The 23,625-nt window shown below is 40.6% G+C and overlaps 2 protein-coding genes across 4 annotated transcripts in view; one reads left to right on the top strand and one right to left on the bottom strand.

Annotated features, from left to right (window-relative positions):
• Positions 1–21,416, top strand: part of ANKDD1B (ankyrin repeat and death domain containing 1B) — a 28,279-nt gene extending 6,863 nt beyond the window's left edge. For both annotated transcript variants that reach the window (XM_027781516.2, XM_027781518.2), the window contains 12 exons: positions 4,023–4,121; positions 4,210–4,314; positions 4,896–4,994; positions 7,427–7,525; positions 9,355–9,453; positions 10,369–10,467; positions 11,989–12,087; positions 13,128–13,226; positions 15,955–16,050; positions 19,603–19,801; positions 20,487–20,618; positions 20,941–21,416. In XM_027781516.2, coding sequence (XP_027637317.1) covers positions 4,023–4,121; positions 4,210–4,314; positions 4,896–4,994; positions 7,427–7,525; positions 9,355–9,453; positions 10,369–10,467; positions 11,989–12,087; positions 13,128–13,226; positions 15,955–16,050; positions 19,603–19,801; positions 20,487–20,618; positions 20,941–20,999 — 1,284 coding nt within the window. In that variant the 3' untranslated portion in view covers positions 21,000–21,416. The remainder of the gene's footprint in view (positions 1–4,022; positions 4,122–4,209; positions 4,315–4,895; positions 4,995–7,426; positions 7,526–9,354; positions 9,454–10,368; positions 10,468–11,988; positions 12,088–13,127; positions 13,227–15,954; positions 16,051–19,602; positions 19,802–20,486; positions 20,619–20,940) is intronic.
• Positions 21,417–22,366: 950 nt separating this feature from the next.
• The window catches only part of POC5 (POC5 centriolar protein), a 28,458-nt gene continuing 27,199 nt past the window's right edge, over positions 22,367–23,625 (bottom strand). For both annotated transcript variants that reach the window (XM_055791072.1, XM_055791071.1), the window contains exon 12: positions 22,367–22,804. In XM_055791072.1, coding sequence (XP_055647047.1) covers positions 22,655–22,804 — 150 coding nt within the window. In that variant the 3' untranslated portion in view covers positions 22,367–22,654. The remainder of the gene's footprint in view (positions 22,805–23,625) is intronic.

The raw sequence follows: 23,625 nt of genomic DNA on the forward strand, positions 1-23,625 counted from the left end.
CCCTTTTGTCTGACAAGCTCAAAGATGTTGCCTGCATGAAGTACTCTAAAATGATTAGTCTATGATATAAATGCTAATAAGCTAATTCTGCAAGAAGTGGAGAGTGTTCTTTAAGTAGTATTGCCGTCTATAACAACAGTAAGAAATGGATCTCTGGATATCTTACAGAGTATCACTGGGTATAGTGTTAACATATTTATTCTGTAACTATAGTAAATTATTCTTTATAAAAAATTATTTTTCAATGGCTATCGTCCAGATTTATTGAGGCAATAAGGTGACTAAAACATTTTGTGGGTCCTTTAATTACCCTAATAGGGTGCATTGAAGCCAGGTTGGAAATACAGACCCTCCCTCCATGCTGGTGTTCCATTAAACACTCAGAATCTCATTCTAATTAAGGATTACCTTTTAATCATTAGTTATCTTTAATTCTTAGATGTTGCTAATCATCTTTGTTGAAAGACCGTTGGAAACACTCCATCATAATTAGCTTACAGAGTCAAATACTTTGACATTACATATTGTATTTGACAGTGATTCATGTACTCTCTGGCAATCAGTTTGATCTTGCAATTGGTAAGAAATAGAATGAAGATACTATGACTTTATTTCTTACTCCATTTCAGTTTCTGGCATACTTTTTGTATGAATAAGCATAAGTTCTTAAGCATTCTTACCATTTCTCTGTACAAAAAGGAAGGTGATTAAAACCAAACAATGGTATTCTTAGCAGCAGATATGTGGTACTCCCAACTTTAGACTGGTGACTTGACATAAGTCATGGAGGTAGTTAAGATGTTTAATGATTAAGCAGCACATCTATAAGGGTTAAACCAGTAATACATTATTTGGCTAATAAACATAACTATTATAAGTAGTATTAATAAAAAACGATTCTATCACTCCAAGTTGCAGTGATTGAGTTACAATTCTGTTGCTTATTATCAGTATTAGCAATGATACACAATTACATTACTGCAAATAAATCTTATACTACTAAGCTGAAATTCTGTCACCTGTCCTGCATTTCATATCCAGGCACAAATTTACCCCTTCTTATCTGCCCTGCTATCCCAACTTTATCAGACGTGGACCTGACAGGAAGACCAGCAGGAGACTATATCAGGGGAGCTTGTGTCTGCAGGTCACCTCCACCAGTGTCAGCAGGAGTCCACAATGGCAAGATTGTGGACATCACAAGATCCTTCCCTTTTTTGCTTTTCATATGATTTTATACCTTATTTGTCCCTCCCCTCTTTTTTTCCCCCCTCAAACTCACCTTTTTGCTACCTTTGTGCCTCTTTTTTGCCTCCCAGACTCCTCCTTGTCAAACAGCCCCCCCACAGAATCACACAGAGTGGCTGAGGTGGGAACCTCTGGAGATGACCTAATCTAGCCTTCTGCTCAGAGTGTGGTCATGACAAGCAGGTTGCTCAGAGCTATGTCTGGTGGTGTTCTGATTATCTCCAAGGATGCAGACTTCATAACCTCTCTGGGCAATCTATTCCAGTGCTTTATCACCCTCAGAGTAAAAAAGTTTTTTTCTTATGTTTAAGTGAACCTTCCCGTACTTCAATATGTGCCCGTTGCCTCTTTCCCTGTGACTGGACACCATTGAGAAAAGTCTGGCTGCATCATTTTTACTCTCTTCCATCAAGTAGTTATAAACAATTACAAGATCCACCTCAGCCTTCTTTGCCTAAACACTCAAAGGTCTCTTGGGCTCTCCTCATATGTCTCTTAATCATCTTTGTGTCCCTTTACTGGACTATGTGCAGTATGTCCCTGTCTATTCTCTACTGGGAAGCCCAGAACTGGGCATGGTACTGCAGGTGGACTCACCAGTGAGCAGGGGGAAGGATCACCTCCCTTGACCAGGTGGCAGTGCTCTTCCTAATGCAGCCCAGGATACCAATTTCCTTGTGTGCTGCAAGGGCACATTGCTGTGAGACATGTCCAATTTAGTGTCCGCCTGAAGTCCCAGGTCTGTCTCTGCCAAGCTGTTTTCCAGGCAGTTGGCCCCCAGGCAGTACTGATGCCTGGGGTTGTGCCTTCCCTAGTACTTCACATTTCCCTTTGTTGAATTCCTTGAGGTCCTTGCTAGCCCATTTCTACAGCCTGTAGAGGTCCCTCTGGATGGCAGCACACCAATGTGGTCCATGAGCCACTTCTCCCAATTTAATATAATCTGTAAATTTGATGGGGCACTCTGCCCCATCATTCAGGTCATTAATGAAGATGTTAAACAGTACTGGACCCGAGATCAATGCCCAGCATGCATTGCTAGCGACTGGTCTCCAGCTGGACAGCTGCCTTTCAGTACACCTTGGCATATCCATTTGTTTACGCCTGTACTTTGACAGTTTGTCTACAAGAATGTCATAGGGGGCAGTGTCAAAACTGTTAGGAAAGTTGAGATCAGCATTCACTTCTGTCCCCTCATCTACCAGGCTAGTCTTCTCCTTGTATAAGGCTATCAAGTCTAGTTACTTTTTCTCCTGGGTCATAGTTGGGAAGGTTTTTCAGAGCAGACTTTTGAGCCACAGTCACAAATTTTGCCCAGATTCAGCTTTATTCTTGTAGCCTGTGCATCAGACGCATGTTCTGTATCGCTCCGCACTGTTTTCCAGTGCTATTTCTCCTTGCTGTGCCCAGTTTGGGCAATTTCTGCCTCAGTACAGGAAAGACATTGATAAGCTGCTGTGAGTCTGGTGCAGAGCCCCTAGGATGGTTAGGACTGCGGCACATGGTGTATGAGGAGGTGCTGAGAGGGATGGATCTGCTCAGTCTTGAGAGGAGAATGGTAAGGGGGAGAACTTATGGCTGTCCACAGCTGCATAAGGGGAGAACGTAGAACGGGCAGAGACAGCTTCTTGTCAGAGGTGCACAGTGATAGGACAAGAGGCAACAGACACAATTTGCAGCACAGGAAGTCCCAATTAGGTACAATGAGAAAAAAAAATCATTGTCAGAGTGGATAAATACTGGAACAGATTTTCCAGAGAGTCTGTGGACTCTCGATCTTTAGGCTGTTCAAAAGTTGAAAGGAGAAGGTCCTGAGCAACCGGATCTAGTGGGACAGGCTTTGAGCAGGAGGCTGTAGAAGTGTGACCTCCAAAAGCCTCTTCCACCCTGAACGTTGTGTTATTCAGTGAAAAGTTAGGGAGAAGTAATCCTGAAGTGCCTGTCACAGCAAGCATCCTGCTGTCCAAAGTGTTATACCAACGTGCATAAAACCTCCACTAGAGATGGGAGTCAACCTATTTATTCCTCATTTACACAGGAGAAACTGGGGAAGGGTTAAGGAAGTGCCTTGATCCCCCTTGCTTCCTTTAGGTTCCTTTGACTCATCACTTAGGCCAGATGCTTTTTACACAGCACTTAGCACAATGAGCCATGATTTAGGGTGGTGCACCTGGACAAAGTACACACAAATTGAGGAAGAGGTATGGAGAAGCTAGAGACATCTGTGGCCATGACAGAAGACACTGGCTGGAAGTTCTTTATCTCTATTCCATTTGGCTATAAGAACTTAACAACAGTGTTCTTTTTTCCTATAAGAAGAACTTTTTACAGAATTTGACAGAAGAAAAGAGAACCTTAAAAGGAAGACTAACTGGAAAATTATGGTGACTCATGGAAAGACAGTCATTACGAATCGTCACCTGAAATTTCATCCACCACACCCAGCACTTAACTATCTACGTAGTTTCTGGAGAGGGGGAATGACTTTCGGGTAGTATTTAATCATCCCATCTTAAAACAGGATCAGTCCTTCTCTGGAGATTCCAGGCCTTCTGCCAAGAAGAGGGGCAGCCTGAACGTCTAGCTAGGTCTTGATGCATGACATTTAGCTTAATTTAAGTGAGATCCCACTCACACTGCCAGGTGTTAATACTGATTTTCTAAGAGCCTGCAGAGCAGAACCCACTCATACACTGAATTAATCAAAGAAATTTAAAGAAGTTTGGCATGAGGTATTTTGGTGATAATTTCTGCCTTTATCACTTTATTTGAAGCATGGCCTGACAGTGATTCATCTAGCAGCTTGGACTGGAAATCTAGATATAATGCGAAAATTAATTAAAGCGGGTGCTGATCAAAAGGCTAAGAATGAGGTTTGTTGACAAATTTTTACCAACTCTAAACATATTTATAATGGAAAAAATCAAACATATTCTTAGAGGGTTGCTTATGTTTTTTCAGGAAGGAATGAACGTACTGCACTTCGCAGCTCAGAACAACAGTGTTAAAATAGTTGATTATTTTCTCCAGGATCTTCACCTGAATGACTTGAACAAGCCTGATGGGGTACAGTATGCTTCTGTTTACTTCTTTGGTGTAATGAGGCATCTGTTGTGGGCAAAACAATCTTGACTTGGGGAAATTAAATGAATTATAATTTATTGCCAGTTACACAAAATTTCAATACTGATTCGGTATGGAGAAACATGTAAGACAAGAAGTCAGACAAGCACTTAGGGAAAACACCTTTCCTCCCTCTTTGCCTGTCTCAGTTGAACTCCAGACACATCTCCTTCCCTGCTCCCATTGCCTTTGCTGCACATGATGCTCAGTCCCACTGGGGAGGTGACGGCAGGCAGAGGCGGCTGAGGTCAGTCCACAGTGGTTACCATTTCTGAACAGTTTGCAAATATATTCTTCAGCATACGCAAGACATATAATCTGTTTCCTTACCCTACTTGAATAATGCATCCTTTTTTTATATTCTTACTATTATTGTGTATATCTACTTTTTTGTTAATCTACTTAGATATATGATAGATAAATTTTTATGCAGAATACACATATGCATGCCATATACCTAGTAACTGGAAGCAAAGTATTTTTACTTTCAAAAACACTGTGTTCCTTTCATGATTGTTTTCTAGAAAGGTAAAAAGCCATTTCTTCTGGCAGCTGAAAAAGGCCATGTTGACATGATAAACAATTTGATTACTCTGAAGCTGTTTACACCTGAAAAAGATAAGGTAAATGTTTCTATTTCTTAGAAGTGCAACTGAAAATGTGTTTATGAAAGATTACTTTGTTTCACTGTAGTTACTACACAACCAAGTACTGTGAATAAACTGTACAGATGTCACAGTGCTTGTAGTGATAAATACTGGACCAACAAATATACAAGGATAATGATTTTGCAGTAATCAAGGGGAGACAGTGGGATATCTGGTCTTCTTGCCAGGAGGCTTTTCCATACGTATTCGTAGTTCACATAAAGCAAGACTACATATGCTGTCTGCTGGGAGAAGTGGGGAAGTCTTGTGATTAAGGTGTCAGTCTCTGTACTGGGAGATTGTATTTCCCAGTTTTTCACCCTGCTCAGCTGTGTATGTGTGTGTCACTGCTAAGTCCCGCATGAGTAATTTTTCAGGGTGTTTAAATACTTCAGGATACAAATAAACACCTAGGGGGATTTTTCAGAAGTGCTTTAACACTTCAATCTGATTGACTGACTGTGCTTTTGACACCGCATTTTAAGGTATCTAAATAGCTTTCAAAGTCTGCCCTTAAATTTCCTTACTCCTTACTTGACTGTATGTGGAGTGAGCAAGTTGGTATTTCTCTGAACCTGTGAGGCACTGCAAGGATAAATATATTAAAAACTGTGAAATGGTCAGACACTGCATTTATAGAAACATGTAAGCACGCACCCAGGAAGTGACTCTGTTTTCTTGGTATTCTGGTAATAGTTTAAAAGTTGCAGTGCAACTGAGAGCTCTGCTGTGCTAAACAGTTTATCAGCAGAAGTTAAAAGACAGTGTTGTCCCAGACATCTAGCACTCTGAAGCTATGATATCTAACAGCAGTCTAACAGCAACAATGGGAGGCAAATGCTGTGATCATACAGAGTAAGCAGGTAAGAAGCCAGGACAGAAACTCATCTGCTGGATCACTAAAAGCAACCACAGCATATCCATCATTTCTAAAAGGGATTTGAATTTTCACCCATTTGCCCAGCACACACCACCCCAGTGCTGTGAATGAAAAGCTCTTTTGGACTCCCATTTCTCTGAGGTTTAGGATTCTTCTCCTAATTTACAGCTTCTGTTTGTTTTTAGTCTGTTTTGTACTGTTTCTTGTGCCAGCATTATCTTTTAGCTCAAAACCCACTGCTCTTCCTGAACCTGCTCTTTGTTTTTATTTGCTTGCTGGTGTGTTGTTGGTTTTTTTGTTGGTTTTTTTTTCCCCTTAATTAGCTAGTGAGAAATTGTGCAGATGGTGAAAGAGATTGGGAATTGCCATGTTGGCATGATGTACTGAGGCCTGAGCAATAGGCCTTGAGCCAAAGTTGACCTCTAGATGAACCCACCACCTGAACATTATATGTAGTTAGTATCCAATCATAGCGAAATATGCATGGTCATTCGTGAAATATGTATGATCCTTAGCGAAAGATGTAACTTAGATAAAATATAATCATTAGCAAAGATATAGTGCATCCTTCCTTGCTCAGAGGCAAGTGGTCAAGGATATGAAACCAGATATATGGTCTTGTTTGGAAACCAGCGGTTAAAATCAAGTAGATAAAGGAAACTCCCTTGGTTCCTCCCTGAGCCCTGGCCAGGCTTTGGTGGGATCTAAGAGGAAAGTGAAACCAGATGTTTCCACATTTGAAATTATGTGAGCTTGTTTATTCATCAACATAAAAGCTGGACCTTCTTATGACTTCGGAGACCTCACCTACGAGTGGATGCACTGTACAGGACCTCCCAATTGCTAGGAAAGGTTCTCCAAATCCTCACTGTAACTGGGGCTCCCAAGTGAGTGTGGGTCTGCGTGATGGTAAAGTATCAGGGCAATTGGTGATGTATCTTTCTTAACCACTATAGTCTGTCGTGTGCAGTAGCCATTAGGTGCATTACTGTGGCTTGATTTATTCTTGCTATATTATTTCACTTAACTGTTCTATTGCTTTAAACTTAAGTAAAGGTCAACTCGCTTCTTTAACTAGGTGTCTGTGTCCTTTGTGCTGACCCCATCTATTGGCAAAACGTGGCATCAAAGCCACTACAAATTTCTATATACTTACTATGTTTTGACCATTAATCTTTAGGTGATCCTGGGGGCTTGGTGTAGTCCCCTTCCCTGTAGAAGCACGCAAAGTTTTCTTCTGATTCATTCTTTAGGAGTTAGAATTTTTGATCTTTTCACTGGTCATACACTGCAGTTTTCAGCATATAAAACAACCAACTAGACCAGCAATGTCATGTCTGAATACATGTGAAAAAGACCTCTTTTGGATTAAACTTAACCTTGGAACATGCTGTGTGGATCTGCCTCCTTCTCCTTGTATGCAGAAGAGAGATGTATGTGAAAGACCAAAGGCTTTGTGTTGGTTTTACTTGATGTTTTGACTTTATTCTGGGTTTTAAAGTAACTTATTTGACATTTTGATTTCAAGGAGGGGAACACAGCACTGCATCTAGCAGCCAAGAATGGTCACAGTGAAGTTGTAGAAATCCTGCTTAAACAGTGGGAGGAAATAAATGACATAAATCAGGTAAGGACACAGAAATTACTGAAAGTGGTAAAGTTAGCGATTGTAAAAATCAACTCCCCCAAAAACATTTTAAAGGAATAAACATTGCATTGAGTAAACTTAACTAGTTCTGCTTTTCTATGTACCTTCATATATATGCTTTTCTATGTACCTTTGCATCCTGTTTCGTTGTCCCTTCTCCAGCAAATGCAGGTCCATTAACTCCTTCAATGTCCCTTCATCCGTCCTCTGCTCCTCACACAACAGCCTCCTCTCCATCTCATATGCCCTTAGTAACTACTGGTAGAAGGAAACAGAGGATGACCTAACCTCCACCTTGCTTCCTGTCCTCCATTTGTGGCCATGTGATCCCATTCTTTTTACCATCTCTGGTGCTTTTCAAGATATCCACTGAGCCAGTTCAGCATGCATACCCAGCACATACCACTGCAGGCACCTCAGCAAAGAGGTCTCGGATTTGTATCCTGTTCATCTGATCTCAATTGACTGCCCAGAACTGGCTGCAGACATGCCTACCCACATTTTCTTTCCTGGGTGAGCTTAGCCGGCATATTCATGAACTGCATATTAGCTGTGGAGGTTGTATCCCTGAGATGATGCACTCATGAGCTTAATTTTCAGGCTTAAAGTAGGGGTGGAGGAAGGAGATACACTCTAACTGCTCAACTCAGCATTCCTGATTTGCAAAGGGTCCTTGAGCCTTCTGCTTCTTCTGTGGGGAGCTGGAACGAGCCAGGCAAGTTAATTCACTTCGTTGCCCCCTGTGGGAACCTGCCATGTGGTTGATGGACTGTCCTGCTGGCCCAGTGGGCGAAATGAGTAAAGGACATCTGCTCCTACCCAAGTCACTCCTCTTCCTTAATCAGGTTCTGATTAAGATCCTGATCCTTAATAAGAGAGATTTTATGCAATTTATTTCCAGCTATGCAAGCTTTGAGGCACACAAGCTTCTTTGAAATGTGAGGACCTTGTGTTTCCAATCCTTGTCCAACAATGTTGCTTCTGCACACAAAGTTTGTACTGCTTGTGCCTCTGCCTTGCCGTGACCCATGGTGTGACCTTCCTGTCCAGCTGAAGATGTTCTGATCTGTGGATAAATGCGTTTCTCTTTCCCCAGCATAAGCAAAGTACTAAGATATGTGAAGTTTACCAGGAAAATGGTGGCTGGAGTTTAAGCAAACAAAAATCAGGATTTACTGATGCTTCTGTGAATGCTGAAACACTAATTTTCAGTAAACCTTTTTGTATTTTAGGAGTTCAGAAGCAGAGATTAGGTCATTGTGCAGCTGATGTAACTTTAAAGACTTGCTGTGGAGACATGGAAAATTTTTTCGGGGGGAGGAGATTTGAAATAAATATGCAACATGATTATTTCTGCTAAAAGTGCTCCTTATAACTAGCACTAGAATTGGGAATTTGTCAGAAATGCATGACATTGGACTGACAGAAATTAGTACTTATGGTATGTGCAAACATGCTAGCCATGTTGCCTGGTGTTGAATGGCAGCAATTGCTACCCACTCTTTGTTTCTGTGCTGATTGCTAGCAATCTTCTTTGAAAAGAGCATGATTACTATTTATGAAATAGTTATCTGTATTGTAAACTGTACTGTACATCTGTCCATATAAATGTTATCTGTCACTTAGGTGTTGGTGAATTGCTATTTCTTTTAAGTGTTAATTTAGGAGCATTCCTGTTGTGCTCTCTTGAGACTGTCTCCCCTTTTCTGTTGAGCTGGATGAGTCTGATCAAGCTAATCTGTTTTGTGTCACAGCCTTATAGTCACATGGCTTAAATTGGAACAGACATTTTCTCTCTGTTGGTCTAGAGCGGAGAAACTCCATTTTACTTGTCTGTTGAAGGAGGTCATGAAAAATGTGTTGAACTCTTACTGGAAGCAGGGAGTGACATCAATGTTTTAACTCAAGTATGTACACATTAACCCTCCAGCACACAGGTATTGGGACATCTTGGGCTGTAGGAAGGACCTTATCTTCTCTTTTCTGTGTGTACTAACAGTGTATTTGCTCTGCTTATTTTCATGAAATGGTAAATATATATAACTATAATAATAGTTAATAAAATAGAACTGGGAATATAGAAATTTCTAACAGAATAAAACCGATTTGGAAGAAATATAGCATAGATTTATTTGACAGAGTACTGCGGTGGAGCTGTTTTATTTACTGTATGTCCAGTATGTAGTAAAACATACAACTAAGAAACTTAACCAACTAGAGTAACTGAAAATCCTCCTTTCTGGCAGTGTATATGACTGAACTGATGACAAACCTGTTCTCCACATCTGGACTGCAGTCTGGCTCACATCTGTTGAATGGCCTTGGCTTGCCTGCTGCAATAAGTTTATGATTCCAGCAGACCGAGAGCTTGTTTGTTTTAGCAGAATTATTGAGTGAAAATATTCTATTGATTTACTTCTAAAAGTTTGTTAATGCGACTGTACTTGCTTGTTAAAGTTCAAACTGAACTAAAAGTCTAGAAGACATGTTGGCATTGTCGTTGTCCATGGTGCAGGATAGCTGACAATGCTGATTTATCTTTTTCTTCAGACTGACTGAGAAGGACTGTAGAATATTGGTGGTTTTAGCATGTTTGTTGTGATGTGGTAAAAATAGGAAGTTCCTTTAGTGTTTACAAAATCACATCATGCTAACTGCTGGTCCACCTCAATTTATATCATTTTATCAAAGGGTATTTTTTGGAGGGGAGGGCTAATAACACAAGTTTAAATGAAAGATTACCCTGTATTGATAGCTCCCTTTAGTACTGTTTTCCCAGCAACAAAAATGTAAGTTTTTGCTGTCTATACCCTTTCTTTCAGAACAATAGTAGTGCTTTGCAGATTGCAGTTCAGAACGGACATCTATCCTTGGTTACTTTTCTTATTGATAAGAACATTGACCTGATTCCTAAACCCGAGGTGAGTGTGTATCAGTAGAACTGTCCTGATGTGGATTCAGTCTGTCCTGTCTTTTATGGCCTTCCTTGGGAATTGAGACAGCTGAAGAGATTGTCTAGTTCCTTAAATGTTTTTACTATACACATTATTATGTGGTTTATGGATGTTGGTTAGCAAGATGTATGGACCAACAGAGACAAGGTCCTGTGGCACAAACCCAGTGAGTGCCTGGGCAGACTGGTGCAGTGCAGTGTGAAGGTGGCCAGGCTAAGCCAAGGACCAGGTGACAGGAGAAGTTGAGCATACCCTGCTTGAACTAAGCAATAATGCAGGCCTCCCTGTGTGCCATGGGAAAAGAGTTAACATTTGCAGCTGATTTTGAATAAGGTAATCAAAAGGTAAATAAACACTTCAGTGCTTTTACCCTGTGCATTCAAAGCATATGCCTTCAAAGTCTGCATGACACCATTCTTTGGGGTTTAAAAAGAAAGAGGTATTCCTAACTTTCAAATATTGTCTCAATTTAGCTATTACAGTTTTTGTTATGTCTGAGATTTTCTGTGAATAGGAAGTTATGCTCCACTTCTACAGTACAGGATGAAAACAGAAAGTGGGCTTTGTGATGTGCGCCATGATCACTGGCCTGTTGTGTAATGTTACCAGTGAAGAACAATTTTTTATGTGCTTGAAATGATCAAGCTGTTGTGTTGCTTGTTCTCATTGGCTTTCTGTAACAGAAGCCACTCACAAAGTTGTAACTTACATTTTGGAAACATTTCCAGTACAGCATTGCATAAGAGCTTGCTTTATTTTTCTGTAGCCCTGAAAAAATGGCTGTGGTTTATAAAGACACTAATGAACTGGTGTCAGGCACCTGGGAATGACACTGGTATGGAATTATTCTTTAGCTGTATTTAACAAGAAACTGATGACTCATAGGTTCAACATACAAAGCGATCTTGCCAATCTAATGGTTGGATCGTGACGGGGGTTGGATCTGTGCCCCAGTTATTTTAACAAACAATCACTCATATAAAAAAACATCATTTCTTTCTAGCTGTAATTTGTTTTTTGTAAATATGACAGCAAGTCAATTTAGTATGAAGAATATTTCCAGCACCAATATGTGACAAGATATTATTCCTGGAAAGTAGATTTGGACATCTTTTACCCAATACAGAATTAATCTGTCTCCAGCCTATTCAACTAAGGGCAAAGCCAATTTTCTGAGGGAACAGAAACATTACCCTAAGCTTTCTATTGTTGGCCAAGGGAAGGCAGCACATCCCAGCTATGATACGTGCCCCGTGCACTCAGCATTCTCAGGTTTCTCGGCTGTATTTGTTTACCTGCTGCTGTAGGTGTTGCAGGAGCAGGCTACCATCTCTGGCATAACTCCGCACCTCAGGGTGTGTCTTCTGCAGTCTTGAACCTCTGCTAGAGCTTATCACCTTTGCAAGGGCAGTTTTAACAAGAACCTTTCTTGTTCAAATGAACCAATACCGTACCCAAGTATAATCGTTTATTGTTTTCCCTCAACAGCAGAAGAATTCCCCTCTCCATTTAGCAGTCATCAATAATCATCTACCAGCAGTAAAAAGCCTCTTGGATGCCAGTCATGATATAAACTCCTTAAATCATGTAAGAAAGACTGGGAATTAGCATAACTGGTAAAGAGGAGATTATGCGGATTTTGCTTGAAATGTTCTTATTTTTCCTTCTGAGCTCAGGGTACAAGAAAATAGGAAGGAAGAAGCAGTTCCCTCCTTATATTTTTGCATGTGTGCATATGTATTATGGTACTTGCTGTGCTAGTATTGTTTGAGCAAGATAACAAATTCCATAAATGGCAACATATCTTATTTGCTGCTGCATGCACCCTTAGATGACTGGAAGTTCTTATTCTAATATTCTGTAGAAGGATAAATAAATCAATAGGTGCAGCTGTGTAGAGATCACACAACTCTCATTTCAGACCCAAAGATGAGACTTGAAGCTGAATGTTGCTTTAGTTGTACTTCTTGTTAATGGTTTGGGTTTGTTTCATGCTTCCCCCACCACCTTTTTGTGTGTGAGTGTGTGTGTATGCGCATGCACGCGCGTTAATGTTCACTGAGACCATCATGGAGCAAGTACACTCCCGCTACATGTTATCACTTTGTGGCAGTGCTGGCTAAGAAACCCTGTTGTGGACATGGCACAAGGTACTGCTGAAAAAATGACAGATATCCAGTTATCTTTGCATGAATTTCTGCAGGGAAAATGTTACTCAAGAGGTTAGTATGGGTGGGGACTGGCAGTCACATGGAGCACTCTGTCTGAAACACCTTGCTTTAAGAGGGAAAGAGAGACGTCATTAGGTTACAGTACACTAGAGGGGTATGAGAGCAACTTTTCCCTGAGCCAGCTGGTTTTCCAGCTCCTGCCTGGTTTTCCTGTGGAAAACATCCCACATGCTCTCTTGTTTGCCTGAAACAGAACTGGCAGGTAGGCCACTCAAAAGTTAGCTGATTTAATTCTGTTCAGTGTTCTTTTGCCAATACCATCTTGTGAATATTCTCCAGATTCAGATTGTAAACATTCTGCTTCCAAGAGGGAGTTTGGCATACTGTATTTATTTGTTGTCACTAATTTCAGAGGGAGGATGGCTTTCTGTATTTATTTGGTGTCATTAATTCCAGAGGCAGGAAACCCCTCTACATCTGGCAGCTGATCTTGGCAATGTGGAGCTGGTGGAAGTGCTGCTGAAGGCAGGCTGCGATCTCAAGTCTGTGGATAAGGTAGATTGACTTCCTCACACCTGCAAGTATTATGTGATTTTATTTTTTGTTTTATAACCTTCTTCCCAGAGAAGCAGGAAGCACTTGTTGCCAGGTAAAGCTGTTAGTTGTTACAAAGGAAATCTCCTTTTAATATTGCCACATCTGCAGCCTGCAGAGATCTGAAATGGTTTTAGTGAAGAGCCGTAAAAATTCCAGGCTCCGTTGTTTGCAGGGTAAACCCTGCTGCCAGAGACCTCTAATGGAAAAAAAGGACTAGGCTCACAGAGTGGAAAACAGCCTGTGGCTGTTGTAACTGTGCACCCGCAGCCAGGTTCACTGCCAGGAGAGGCGCGGGTACTGCCAGATTCACTAATTGCAGTGATGGTGAGTTTGTCCTTTAGTACTTTGGGCCATCTGGAAATGATGGTCCTGTGTCCCTGAGAAGCTGTCCCAGATCCGTTTAGGTAGGTGCTTAGATCCTGTTGCTGATGTTCAGCCTGGAAGGACTAAGGCAAAAATGGCAATGGCTGGAAGAACTACTAAAGCAAAGAGTCTCTGGGGAAGTGCTTTTGAAAGGACAGCATACCAAATCCAGTTTGCGCAAATGTTCCTAAATTACTGCAAGGCTGAGCTTCCCCGTTTTACACTGTTACCACTATACTGATTTTCTGTATGATTGAATGGACAGATTTGACGTTTATCATAAGCAAAATCTAGGTCTTTACTAATTCTGAAAAGTTACTTTTATGTACAAAATTGTCCCAATGAGAACTAAAGCTTTATGGACTAGGATCATCTTTTTTTCCCTAGCCTGGTGTGAGGCTCGGGACTCTGAGTGTGTGTGACACAGTGTATGTGTTTTGGGAGGCTGAGGTAAGATGCTACATTGCAGTTAAACCTTCCCCTTCAGAGTCATGCTTACAGGGGCTGGAGAGCTGCAGTCTCATATGGGTTAACACGGACTGAAAACTTGTTCTCCTTAGACAGTGCCTTAGCCATTGGAAAATTGTCTCTACTTATTTGTATTCCAAGGGCAGGCACAGAAATTTATTTCTTATTGCCTGTTTTGACCTTAAGCACCTGCAAGTCTTTGGGCTGGGTAGTGCCCTGGTATTACAGTAGTGTTGACAGAGTCCTGGGCACATTATGAGAATATGGCTCTGAGCCAGCCCACGTTCTGTCACTTTTCTGCAATGGTTTTATTTCTTGGAGTAGTTTTTCCCTTGCCCGTTTGCTGGATGACCCCTGAGGCCACGCTACTGCTGGGAACATTTGCAAGTACAGACCTCTTTGAACTGAGTTGGTGCCAAGATGCAAAAAATGTTCCCATCCTTACTGAACAGCAGGCAGGAGAAAGGAGAGCCTGCTGCAATTGCTGAGTTTTCCTGGCATCTGTGCTCTGGCAATAAGAGCCTCCTCAGTCTCCAGAGCATGTCCTAAATCTGCACGAGTTGCAAGCTGTTATAGCTCAGGGATTGGTCTCTCAGGAGATCTTCCTTCCTCCAATCCGCAGAAACAATTGTCATCAGTTGTGATTGATAGTGCACAGAGTGCTCCCTGTGTGCAAGACTGCCGTGCTACATGTGCACGCAAGAATCCAGCAGTGTTTGCACTAGCACAGGAGGCTGGCAACACCTCCTTTTCCCACTCCCTCCATCTCCCTGTGAAATGCAGAACATCTTTCCAGATGTTGGACCCAATAAGCTCTTGTGGTCTCTGGACTCTTCACATACAAAGTAGGTCTACGCTATAAAGCTTCTTTGAAATGTAAATTCCTTGGCTTCCAATGTGATGCTTTTCTAAAGCAGGCTAGAATGATCTTGAGCAGAGCCAGGAGCTAGAGCTCCAATGGTATATCTTAGGGAACTTTAAAATAGCTGGAGAGTTGAAATGCCTTGTATTTTAATTACTGAACTTTCTGATTAAGAGAGTGGCTTCTTTTAGGTCTAATTTTCTAGAACGCCTAGCTTGATATCCCTGAATATTTAAATCTGAGGTGATTCCACTCAGTACAAATCTGCTGAAAATAGACAATTGCAGAAAAAACCCTGCAGAGCCAAAGAGGTGCCCATGCATCGAAGTGCTGATAGCAGAGACAGGTTCAGATAGACTGAGCAGTCTTCTGCAGCTGGAATTAAAGCAATGGTTTTTAATTCCTTTGACTGCCTGTACTACCTGGCAAACATCAACTTCAGTTGCGCTCACTTCAGTTATCATGAGAAACTCAGTCCCACACTCTCCTTTCATTCTGTGAGCCAGCTTCTCTTACCGTCCATAACAAGATGCAGTTTTGCCCTTAAAAGTTGTCCCTTTCCAGCTTTGCCTGCCTACCCATCTGAAATGCCAGTTTAACAATAACACGCCAATGGACTGTATTTGTGGTAGTTTTCAGCCTGTTTGAAACAGGGGCTTGCACGAACTTGGAAGCCGTTACTGGAGAGGGCAAGCTAGTATGGAGTAGAGAGCAGCCCGAGTGCTGGAGGTTTCTGAAAGCAATTGTACCTCACCAGAAATTCTTGAGCGGGGAGTTCAGTGCAGGGGGAAAAATGACCGCCTCTGGGCTGGGGGGATACAGCTCGTACAAAGCATAGAACTTTGTAGCTACCTTGAAGCCATAAATCCATAGTAATAAATTTTCTTGGAAATAAGGGATAGGGCTCTGTGAATGAAACTCCTGCATTTTTTTATGATATACATATCATCATACATATGAGATAATGTTCTGATTCACTCTCTCTGCTTTCAGAATGGAAAAACTGCACTAGCTGTAGCATCAAGGAGCAATCATGCCCTTATTGTAGATATGATCATTAAAGCAGAAAGGTACTATGCCATGAAACAGGTAAGATACATCTTTCATTACAATGAGGAGAACTATAAGGGAAAAGCCAATTCTGATCTTGAAATGCCTTTTGCCTGAGGTGGTTTATTTTGGCAGGTTGTGAGACTGGCTTTGAGAAATTGGGGTTAGAACTGGGAACGGCAAGGTCTCTACCCCATAAAAGTTTTATTTCTGACTAGCTGTTAAGCTGTCAGTAGATCTTACCAGTTTCCTGCATCATGCTCTACACACAGAAATAAAGGGGTGGGGAGAGTTTCTAACCCAAATTAAAACTGTGCCATCAGCATCAGGTCTCAGATGACCTGAATCCACACCTGTGTACTCTGGTACAGCAAAATATGTGGAGGAGCACAGGTGTCCATCACTCCTTGACTAGCAAGCACTTAGCTGCTTTGGCAGGAGCTCCCTCCTCTGTTCTACGTGTGTTAATTATAAAATACAATCAATGAAACGGGAAAGAATCAGGCAACAAGTGTGAAGGACATGGCCTAGATTGACCTCAGATTGTCTGAATTTCTAACCATTTTCCCCTAGTTATTTAAACATAGGCTGCTTAGTGATGGCCCTCCCTAAAGGGCTGAGAGGCAGATGTATTAAAGTGTAGGTGACAATTATTTTGGCCTGTGTTAATTATCCTGAATCACTTATGAATCTGTACATGCTTTATAGGCAGTAAGTGTCTGAGCAAGAAAAGCTGAGCTTAGTACCTCTTAAATTCAAAGGAATATTTGGAGCTGGGCTGCTGGTGAGGCCGTGCCCAGAGACACGCCTTGAAACTCAGACCAAGCCCAAATGGGTCTTGAAAATTCAGGACATCTCATGTCACGAGGGACATTCAGAATTCTAAGAAAGTTTATTTATTACACCAATGACAGTTGTAGTAGAAAGCCACAAAGCACCTACTGTACCTACACACTTGAAGAAAGGGAGGTATTTCATAGGATGGTGAAGATTAATTTTAAGGCATATTAATGCTCCACAAATCAGTCCTGTATTAGCTTGCTCAGTTTTTCTTGTTTGGAGCCATAGGTTTATGTGGGCTCCCTGAGAATTGATTAAATTTGCTGGGTTTTGACACAATACAGTGTAAAATCTCCACACTCTCAAATAAACTGCAGGTTGGTCCTAGTGAGGCAGTAAAAGACATCTCTTATAGCATCCACCAAAAAAACTGCAAGAAGGAAGATGCTGATACAATTTATTTATGTAGAGCAAGTACTTCTGTGAGCACCAGAGCTAGCAAACCGGGGCAAAAGGAATTCACTTGACTGTCAGCTCTTGTGTCTCCTTGCTGAGCTGCCACACAGACCTGTGAGGTCATTCTCATGCCTGCTTCCTGCTAGGGAGTGTTTAACAGGTTAGCCAAGCGCCTCCGGGGGCGGTGCAAGCGTACTCGTCCTGCCCGAGAGCAGACACATAAATTAGCTGGTTTTACTGCCCCACTCCAGCCCTGCGTGTCCAAATACATGAAGCTTAATGTTAGAGGGAATTGTGCTGGTAAATCACATATCTACATTAATTATAATGAAAAACACCTCTACGAACTCCTTGCGTTGTGCATGTTTGATCTGCATCAGTTCAACTCGAGTTGTCAGGTATGTTATTGATTCTTTTGGCTTAAAGGAGAATCAGAAGTGAAGTCATGTGTTGCCAGAGAAGACATGACAAGTTAGACAGCAGCAGTGAGCCCATAATGCTCCTAACCTCTTGGCATTGTTTACTGAATTGCCTGAGGAGAAGAAAAGGTGTTTAAGTAGATAGTTTTTTTGCAAGAGTTCCACAGATGCTGGGAAATGGAAATATAAGTGTTTACATTCCATTACCTAAAGCTAAGAGCACAGTCTTTAGGAGCAGCTTAGATCTTACAGTTATGGAATATGATGTTCAGATGGTGTTACCATATATGAAATTACAGCATTTTTTAACCATTTTTGTAAGAACTCAATTGTAAGAACTGTCATTTTGTTACATTGAGCTGACTTTTCATCTGTGACAAGGCTTTCGTTACAAAAAGGAAATGTCATGTTGCTGTGAGGAAGCGTATGATACCAATGTGTGAGTGCCTTGTTCTCTCTGTTTGCCCTTTTTTCTATTTACTGCTTCCACCCAACCCTTCCCTATCATTGCCCAGGCTCCAGGCTGTTTTTGACTGGATTTGAGGGCTGCTGTTACTGTTCCACCCAGCCATTGCCTAGACACACAATTAGCAGCAAAGAGAAGCTGTGCTGCTGCAAAGGGAGGAGAAATAAGTCTGGGGTTTTTTGTTTGCTTGTGGTTTTTGCTTTCGTTTTTGGAGGAGGTGAGGGGTTTTAACCTCAGAAGAGAAACACTGAACTGGGGAGATTCTGAAGCTGTCCTGTAGAATGTCCTAAACCTAAACCTTGCATGTGTCAGGAAGCATGAAATAAAGTCTGCACCACAAAAATGGAATCAAACATAAATGACAACGCTTAGTTACCGAACTAAGATCTTTTTTTTCTTGCACAACTCTCATAAAGTTAGGAAATAACCCTGTTGTATTTTTCTGAATTTAATCTGGAATGAAGTATTTTATATTTTGTACTTTTAAAAAATGTGGCATGCTGCCATTTCCTTTTTTGCTTAGTATCTGCTTTGTAATCCTGCATCAACTTCCTGAAGACATTTTTCACTTTGGAGACTGATTTGAAACAGGACTAGCAAGTAAACAAAATTAAATATAAAAGTAGTTTGAGCTTACCTACATTCCGATTGAGGCTTTTTCCTGGGCACTGCTTAGCTAGGGGTGAAATCACTGATAGGCATGGCTTTTGCAGAGGTGCTCAAACAAGAAGCAACCCCATCACTCCTGTTCCAGGTGAGCCATGCACATGGTAGCAACATCACTTCTAATCTGTAGGGTAAAATGCTTGCAGTTTTGGTTTCTATCTGATTTTGCTTATGCAGGCAATAAGACTAGATCCAGGTTCAACACACGTGCTTATTGGTGCTTAGACACTTTGCTGAACTGGGTTCCACATACTAAACCCTATGGCTCATGCTGCCATCAAATGACCTGGTAGCACCCGCTTCAGCCAAGTGGAGCTGACGGAGCAGAGGTGGTGACAGCTTGAGCAAGTGCCATGCCAATTGTGCCTAGACTCTTCTCAGAGAGATGTTAGGACTTTGAGGAGCAAAAGGAAAGCGTTAAGAGCTGTGGCTGAATCCCAGCCATGTTCAAAATGTGACATATAAAGTAGACAGAGCCCAGGAGCACTGCAGTGGTGGCGTAGTACTTGCAGTTACTTGCTGCTGTATATCATGTGCCAAAGAAAGTGGTTTATTTTGCATTTAACTTAGTAAGGTATAGCAATAGACACAGGAAGGCTTTGTTTCTGTTCTGTTATTCAGACTCTAATAGCATCATCCAGACTGAGTTCAAAAGAGTTCTACTAGCCAAACATGGTTCCTTTACCTGCACTGAGCAAACCACCTGTCAGTAGCTACATATGACGGTACAGGACAGTGTTGACGGCTCACTAAGCAAAGGTTCCCAGCTTTGTTACAAAATTTATCATCTGCTTTCTTCTTTAGGAACATCTAGCTTGTAGTGATGATGGGTCAGACTTTAGCTTGTCCTTCAAGCAAGATCATAGTGCACAGACCAAACAAATCCGTTCCTCCCTTTGGAATCTAGCATACAACCAGTTAAAACCCCAGGAATGGAAAAAACTAGCCCAGTTCTGGAAGTTCACAGATGAACAAATTAAAGCCATTGAAGAACAATGGACAGGTAACAATATCTGAATGGCTAGACATAGTATTTGAACTATAAAAACCACAAGGCAGAGTTGCTTTTTAAACTAATGTGAGTATCACAGATACATGCTGGCCATACTGCTCTTATTCACATTATGAAAAAGAGCAATGAATGGATACAAACTTTGTCCCTGGTTCCTGGGAAGTGGTCCTGTAGAAGTAGAGGCCACTTCTGTTCTCCCTCTTGGCCTGGAGTAACCTTCATCTTTGGAAATCAAAAACAAGAGCAGTAAGCAGCACGGAGGGTCTTGTGGGTCATGCTGCAAGTGAGGACCTGGGGAACCGTGTGACTCAGGAAGACCTTGTTCATGCTTTGTCTTCACAGCTGCCATTAAACAGCAGTTGCTGGTTTCAGACATCTCAAGTGCTGAGAAAGCAATCATTTTATAGCATGCATTGTACTTGTTTACTACTGCTCCATGGTATATTTCCACAGGTTGAGAAAAAATGAAAGGAAAAAATTAATTTTAAGATGTATTAGCTTTTTTTCTCCCTTTACAGTAGCCTGAGGATAAAATTAGTATTTTTTTTTTAACCTTTATAAGGAAATAAGAGTATAAAGTAGGTTTTAAAACATCTTGAAACTCTCAGAAGGGTAAAAGCACAAAATACGCTGTTTCCAGCATGTGGAACAGACAAATGCTTTGTGTATTGCATAGGGAAAAAAAGTTATAAGGAACATGGAAACAGAATGTTGCTCATCTGGTTACATGGTATATCGCTGGCTCATCAGAATCCTGTCAAGCATATCTACGAAGAGCTGGTGGAAGCAGGATTTCCGCCTTTAGCTGGTAAGTTGTTGTAGAGCAGTTTATCTTCTGCAAGATTGCAGTGTGGTGCTGAGGTCCCTGCTGGTGCTGGGAAGGTGCAACTGTGGCAGAGCTGGAAGACACTTTCTTTCTGGGACTCTGCCCTTGCTGGGGGGTGAGGTTGCTTGAGGAAGAGCATTTAAGGGAGACTTGAGATAAAGGACAATAAAAAACGTGCAAGCTTTGCTTCCCTCCTTTGTCCTTTAAACATAGCTAAAATGTGGCTGGCCATTCTTCATTAGAATAGTCTGACCTTGTAAAAAGCAAAGTACATCAAGCACGTACTTTTCCTTTTACTTTACAGAGAAGATCAGAGCTGCAAGTAGCACTGACATGGTCTCCAGAAAATGTGCAATTTCATGAGTTCATAAATAAAACATGGCATATATGATGGAATTACCTGCCAAACAGAAACTGATTTTCAAATACAAATAACATCTTCCCTGGAAAAAAACACCTGTTTTGAAACTGTATGATTTTTTCAAGCCAGAAGAACTTGCACCCTTGAAACACTGGTTAGTTCATTCTCGTCTGTTTGCTATACAATATTTTAAATAATTTAAAAGTGAATGGCTGGCTGGTAATTTATGACAATACCGCTAAGCTAGACCCATTCCCCTACAATTGCTACATCTGGCTTAACACCGATACACTGATTCTATATTGGAACTGCAAATTAAGGTATTTTGTGTTTGACATGAAATGTAAATGAGATGTTTTCTACCTGAAAGTAAACTTAATTTACTAAATGAAAATTATAAATAAACACTTCCAAAAATAGGTTGGCACCTGGCCTCATTTGGGATTCAGGTTTTTATAAAGTCTTGCTAGGATTACAGTGTTCCTGTCTGAACAGGTCTTTTCTCTTGTTTAATCAGTGTTAGGATTAGGACAAGTCTTTTTCTTCAGCATTTGATTTATGTAGTGAAAATGCACAAAAATTTCATGTCTAAAATAACGTGTGGCTGCAGAATTTTGTATCAAGGCATTACCTTATATACATACTCAGAACAGAGCATTTGCTCTTTAATAAACACATCTAGCAATTACTTACCTATTTCTTGTTCATGTCTTGAATTAATATTTGGTAGTGTCTTGCTGAATATTTTTAAAGGTTTTCTCACTACTAAATAAATTTCATGTCTAAATATATTTCATATACTAAATATATTTCACGTAGTCTTCTCTATAACAAAACGGCAACAATTTTATCATGTAATGCAAGAATTGAATTGTCTTGTCTGTCTCTACAGAGCTAGCATTCTCCTGCAATCAATATTATTGTTTGTACTAAAAAGTTGATGATCTGATTCTTAGTCTGAAGTCTTATCCCCAACTGCCCTCTTATGTGCAACCTGTTTTGACAGGGCTGCTGATCATCACAGGAACATGAAGAACAGACTGCTAAATCCTCAGGTTTTGGAATTAGGGATCTAAGATCACAAATTCTTAAGATGCTGATAGGTATGCAAGATTAGCTTAGAAAATGAGAATGTTTAACAATTTGATGGACTCAGTACCTTAGCTGGCTTAAGTCACACCCTGAGTGTGAAGGATACCACCCTGTTATTCTTCATTTAAGAATGCTGTTATAGGATATAATTAAAATGCATGTCAACTACACCTAGTTGCATAAGCAACCAAAAGCATATGTATCAAAAATAAATGTAATTTTAACTTGAAAGTAGATGTAACACTGGGACAAGACAAACTGACTCAGAAAAAAAAAATAAATCACATTCTATCCTTTATTTAGAAGTGTGTAAAAGACTCCTTAAATAAAAAGTGTTTATCTTAATCAGTTCTCAAATGGTTTGGAGGTAGAATAAGATTTCAAATTCTTTTTTCCCCTCCTGCTGTTTACTATAAAAGCACTTTTACTTTAAAAAAAGTCTTTTTTTAGAAAAGGGTTAAAGCATGATACATACTTTAGGCCTTGCTACATCAAACCCGAAAAGACTGGGAAGAAGTTTAAGTTGTACTTTGATAAAAACCCCACTGGTGAGAAAAATATTCACTCAGTCAACAACTTTTATTGACTGAACACTGGTATCAGTTTGGCCCTGAAGCATTCGCCCAGCTTGTCCTGCAGGTCTCACAGTGGTAGAACCAGAAGAATGGAGCACAGTTCGAGGATATTTAGCAGCAGTTGCTTGGGATACAGTTTGCTGAAAAGTAACCAGATACATCAAAACACTTAACAGTTAAAAAAAAAAATCCCCATTAAAATAGCTCTAAGTGAGCTATAGCTTAAACAGAAAGATTTGCAATCTGAACTGAAATACACTTCTCCAACAAACAAACCCCAAACCTTGGTTACTTTAAGACAATGACAGTAATTTTTTTCCTTCCTTATCTGTAATATACTTTTCAGAATATAAAGTGCTAAACTTCCAGTTAACTGGGTACCCTGAGCTTTTATCACCTCAAGCTTATTGCAAAGTTGGTTTGCTTGGTGGTTTGTTTTTGGGTTTTTTTGTTTGGTTTTTTTTTGTTTGTTTTTGTTTTTTTTACAAACTGTTCAGAGTTTTCCCCTGTAGTGCTAACTTAATCATGCCAGCTTTCCTTTTGAAGTTCAGTATTTGCTACGAGGAAATCTCTGAAAAGTCCCTGGTCTCTAAAAGGAAAAGGTTTGCATTTATTTAACAATGAATTTTTCTCCCCAAAACCTAGCCACCTTACCGCCATAAACAGTAGTCATTCTGCTTTTAATCAAGGTAAACTCTCTCCCCTGTCAAATTAATTCAAAAGAAATACTTCAATCTGATCAACTTCCACTTAGGCTTTTATTTGCAGAAAGAGTATATGGAATATATCTCTGGGACTGTCACATTTATTATTTTCCGAAGTCAGTTTTTTTTGTACAGTAGTTCAGGTACTTTATTTGTCATGCTAGTCACACAATCTGAATCCAGAAATTGTCTTATGAAAGAAAGAAATTTCATTAAGAAATCTGTCTTAATGAAAGAATTTCCACACCAAACCTCTA

The sequence above is a fragment of the Falco peregrinus genome, chromosome Z, assembly GCF_023634155.1.
Source record: "Falco peregrinus isolate bFalPer1 chromosome Z, bFalPer1.pri, whole genome shotgun sequence".
Lineage (NCBI taxonomy): Eukaryota > Metazoa > Chordata > Aves > Falconiformes > Falconidae > Falco > Falco peregrinus.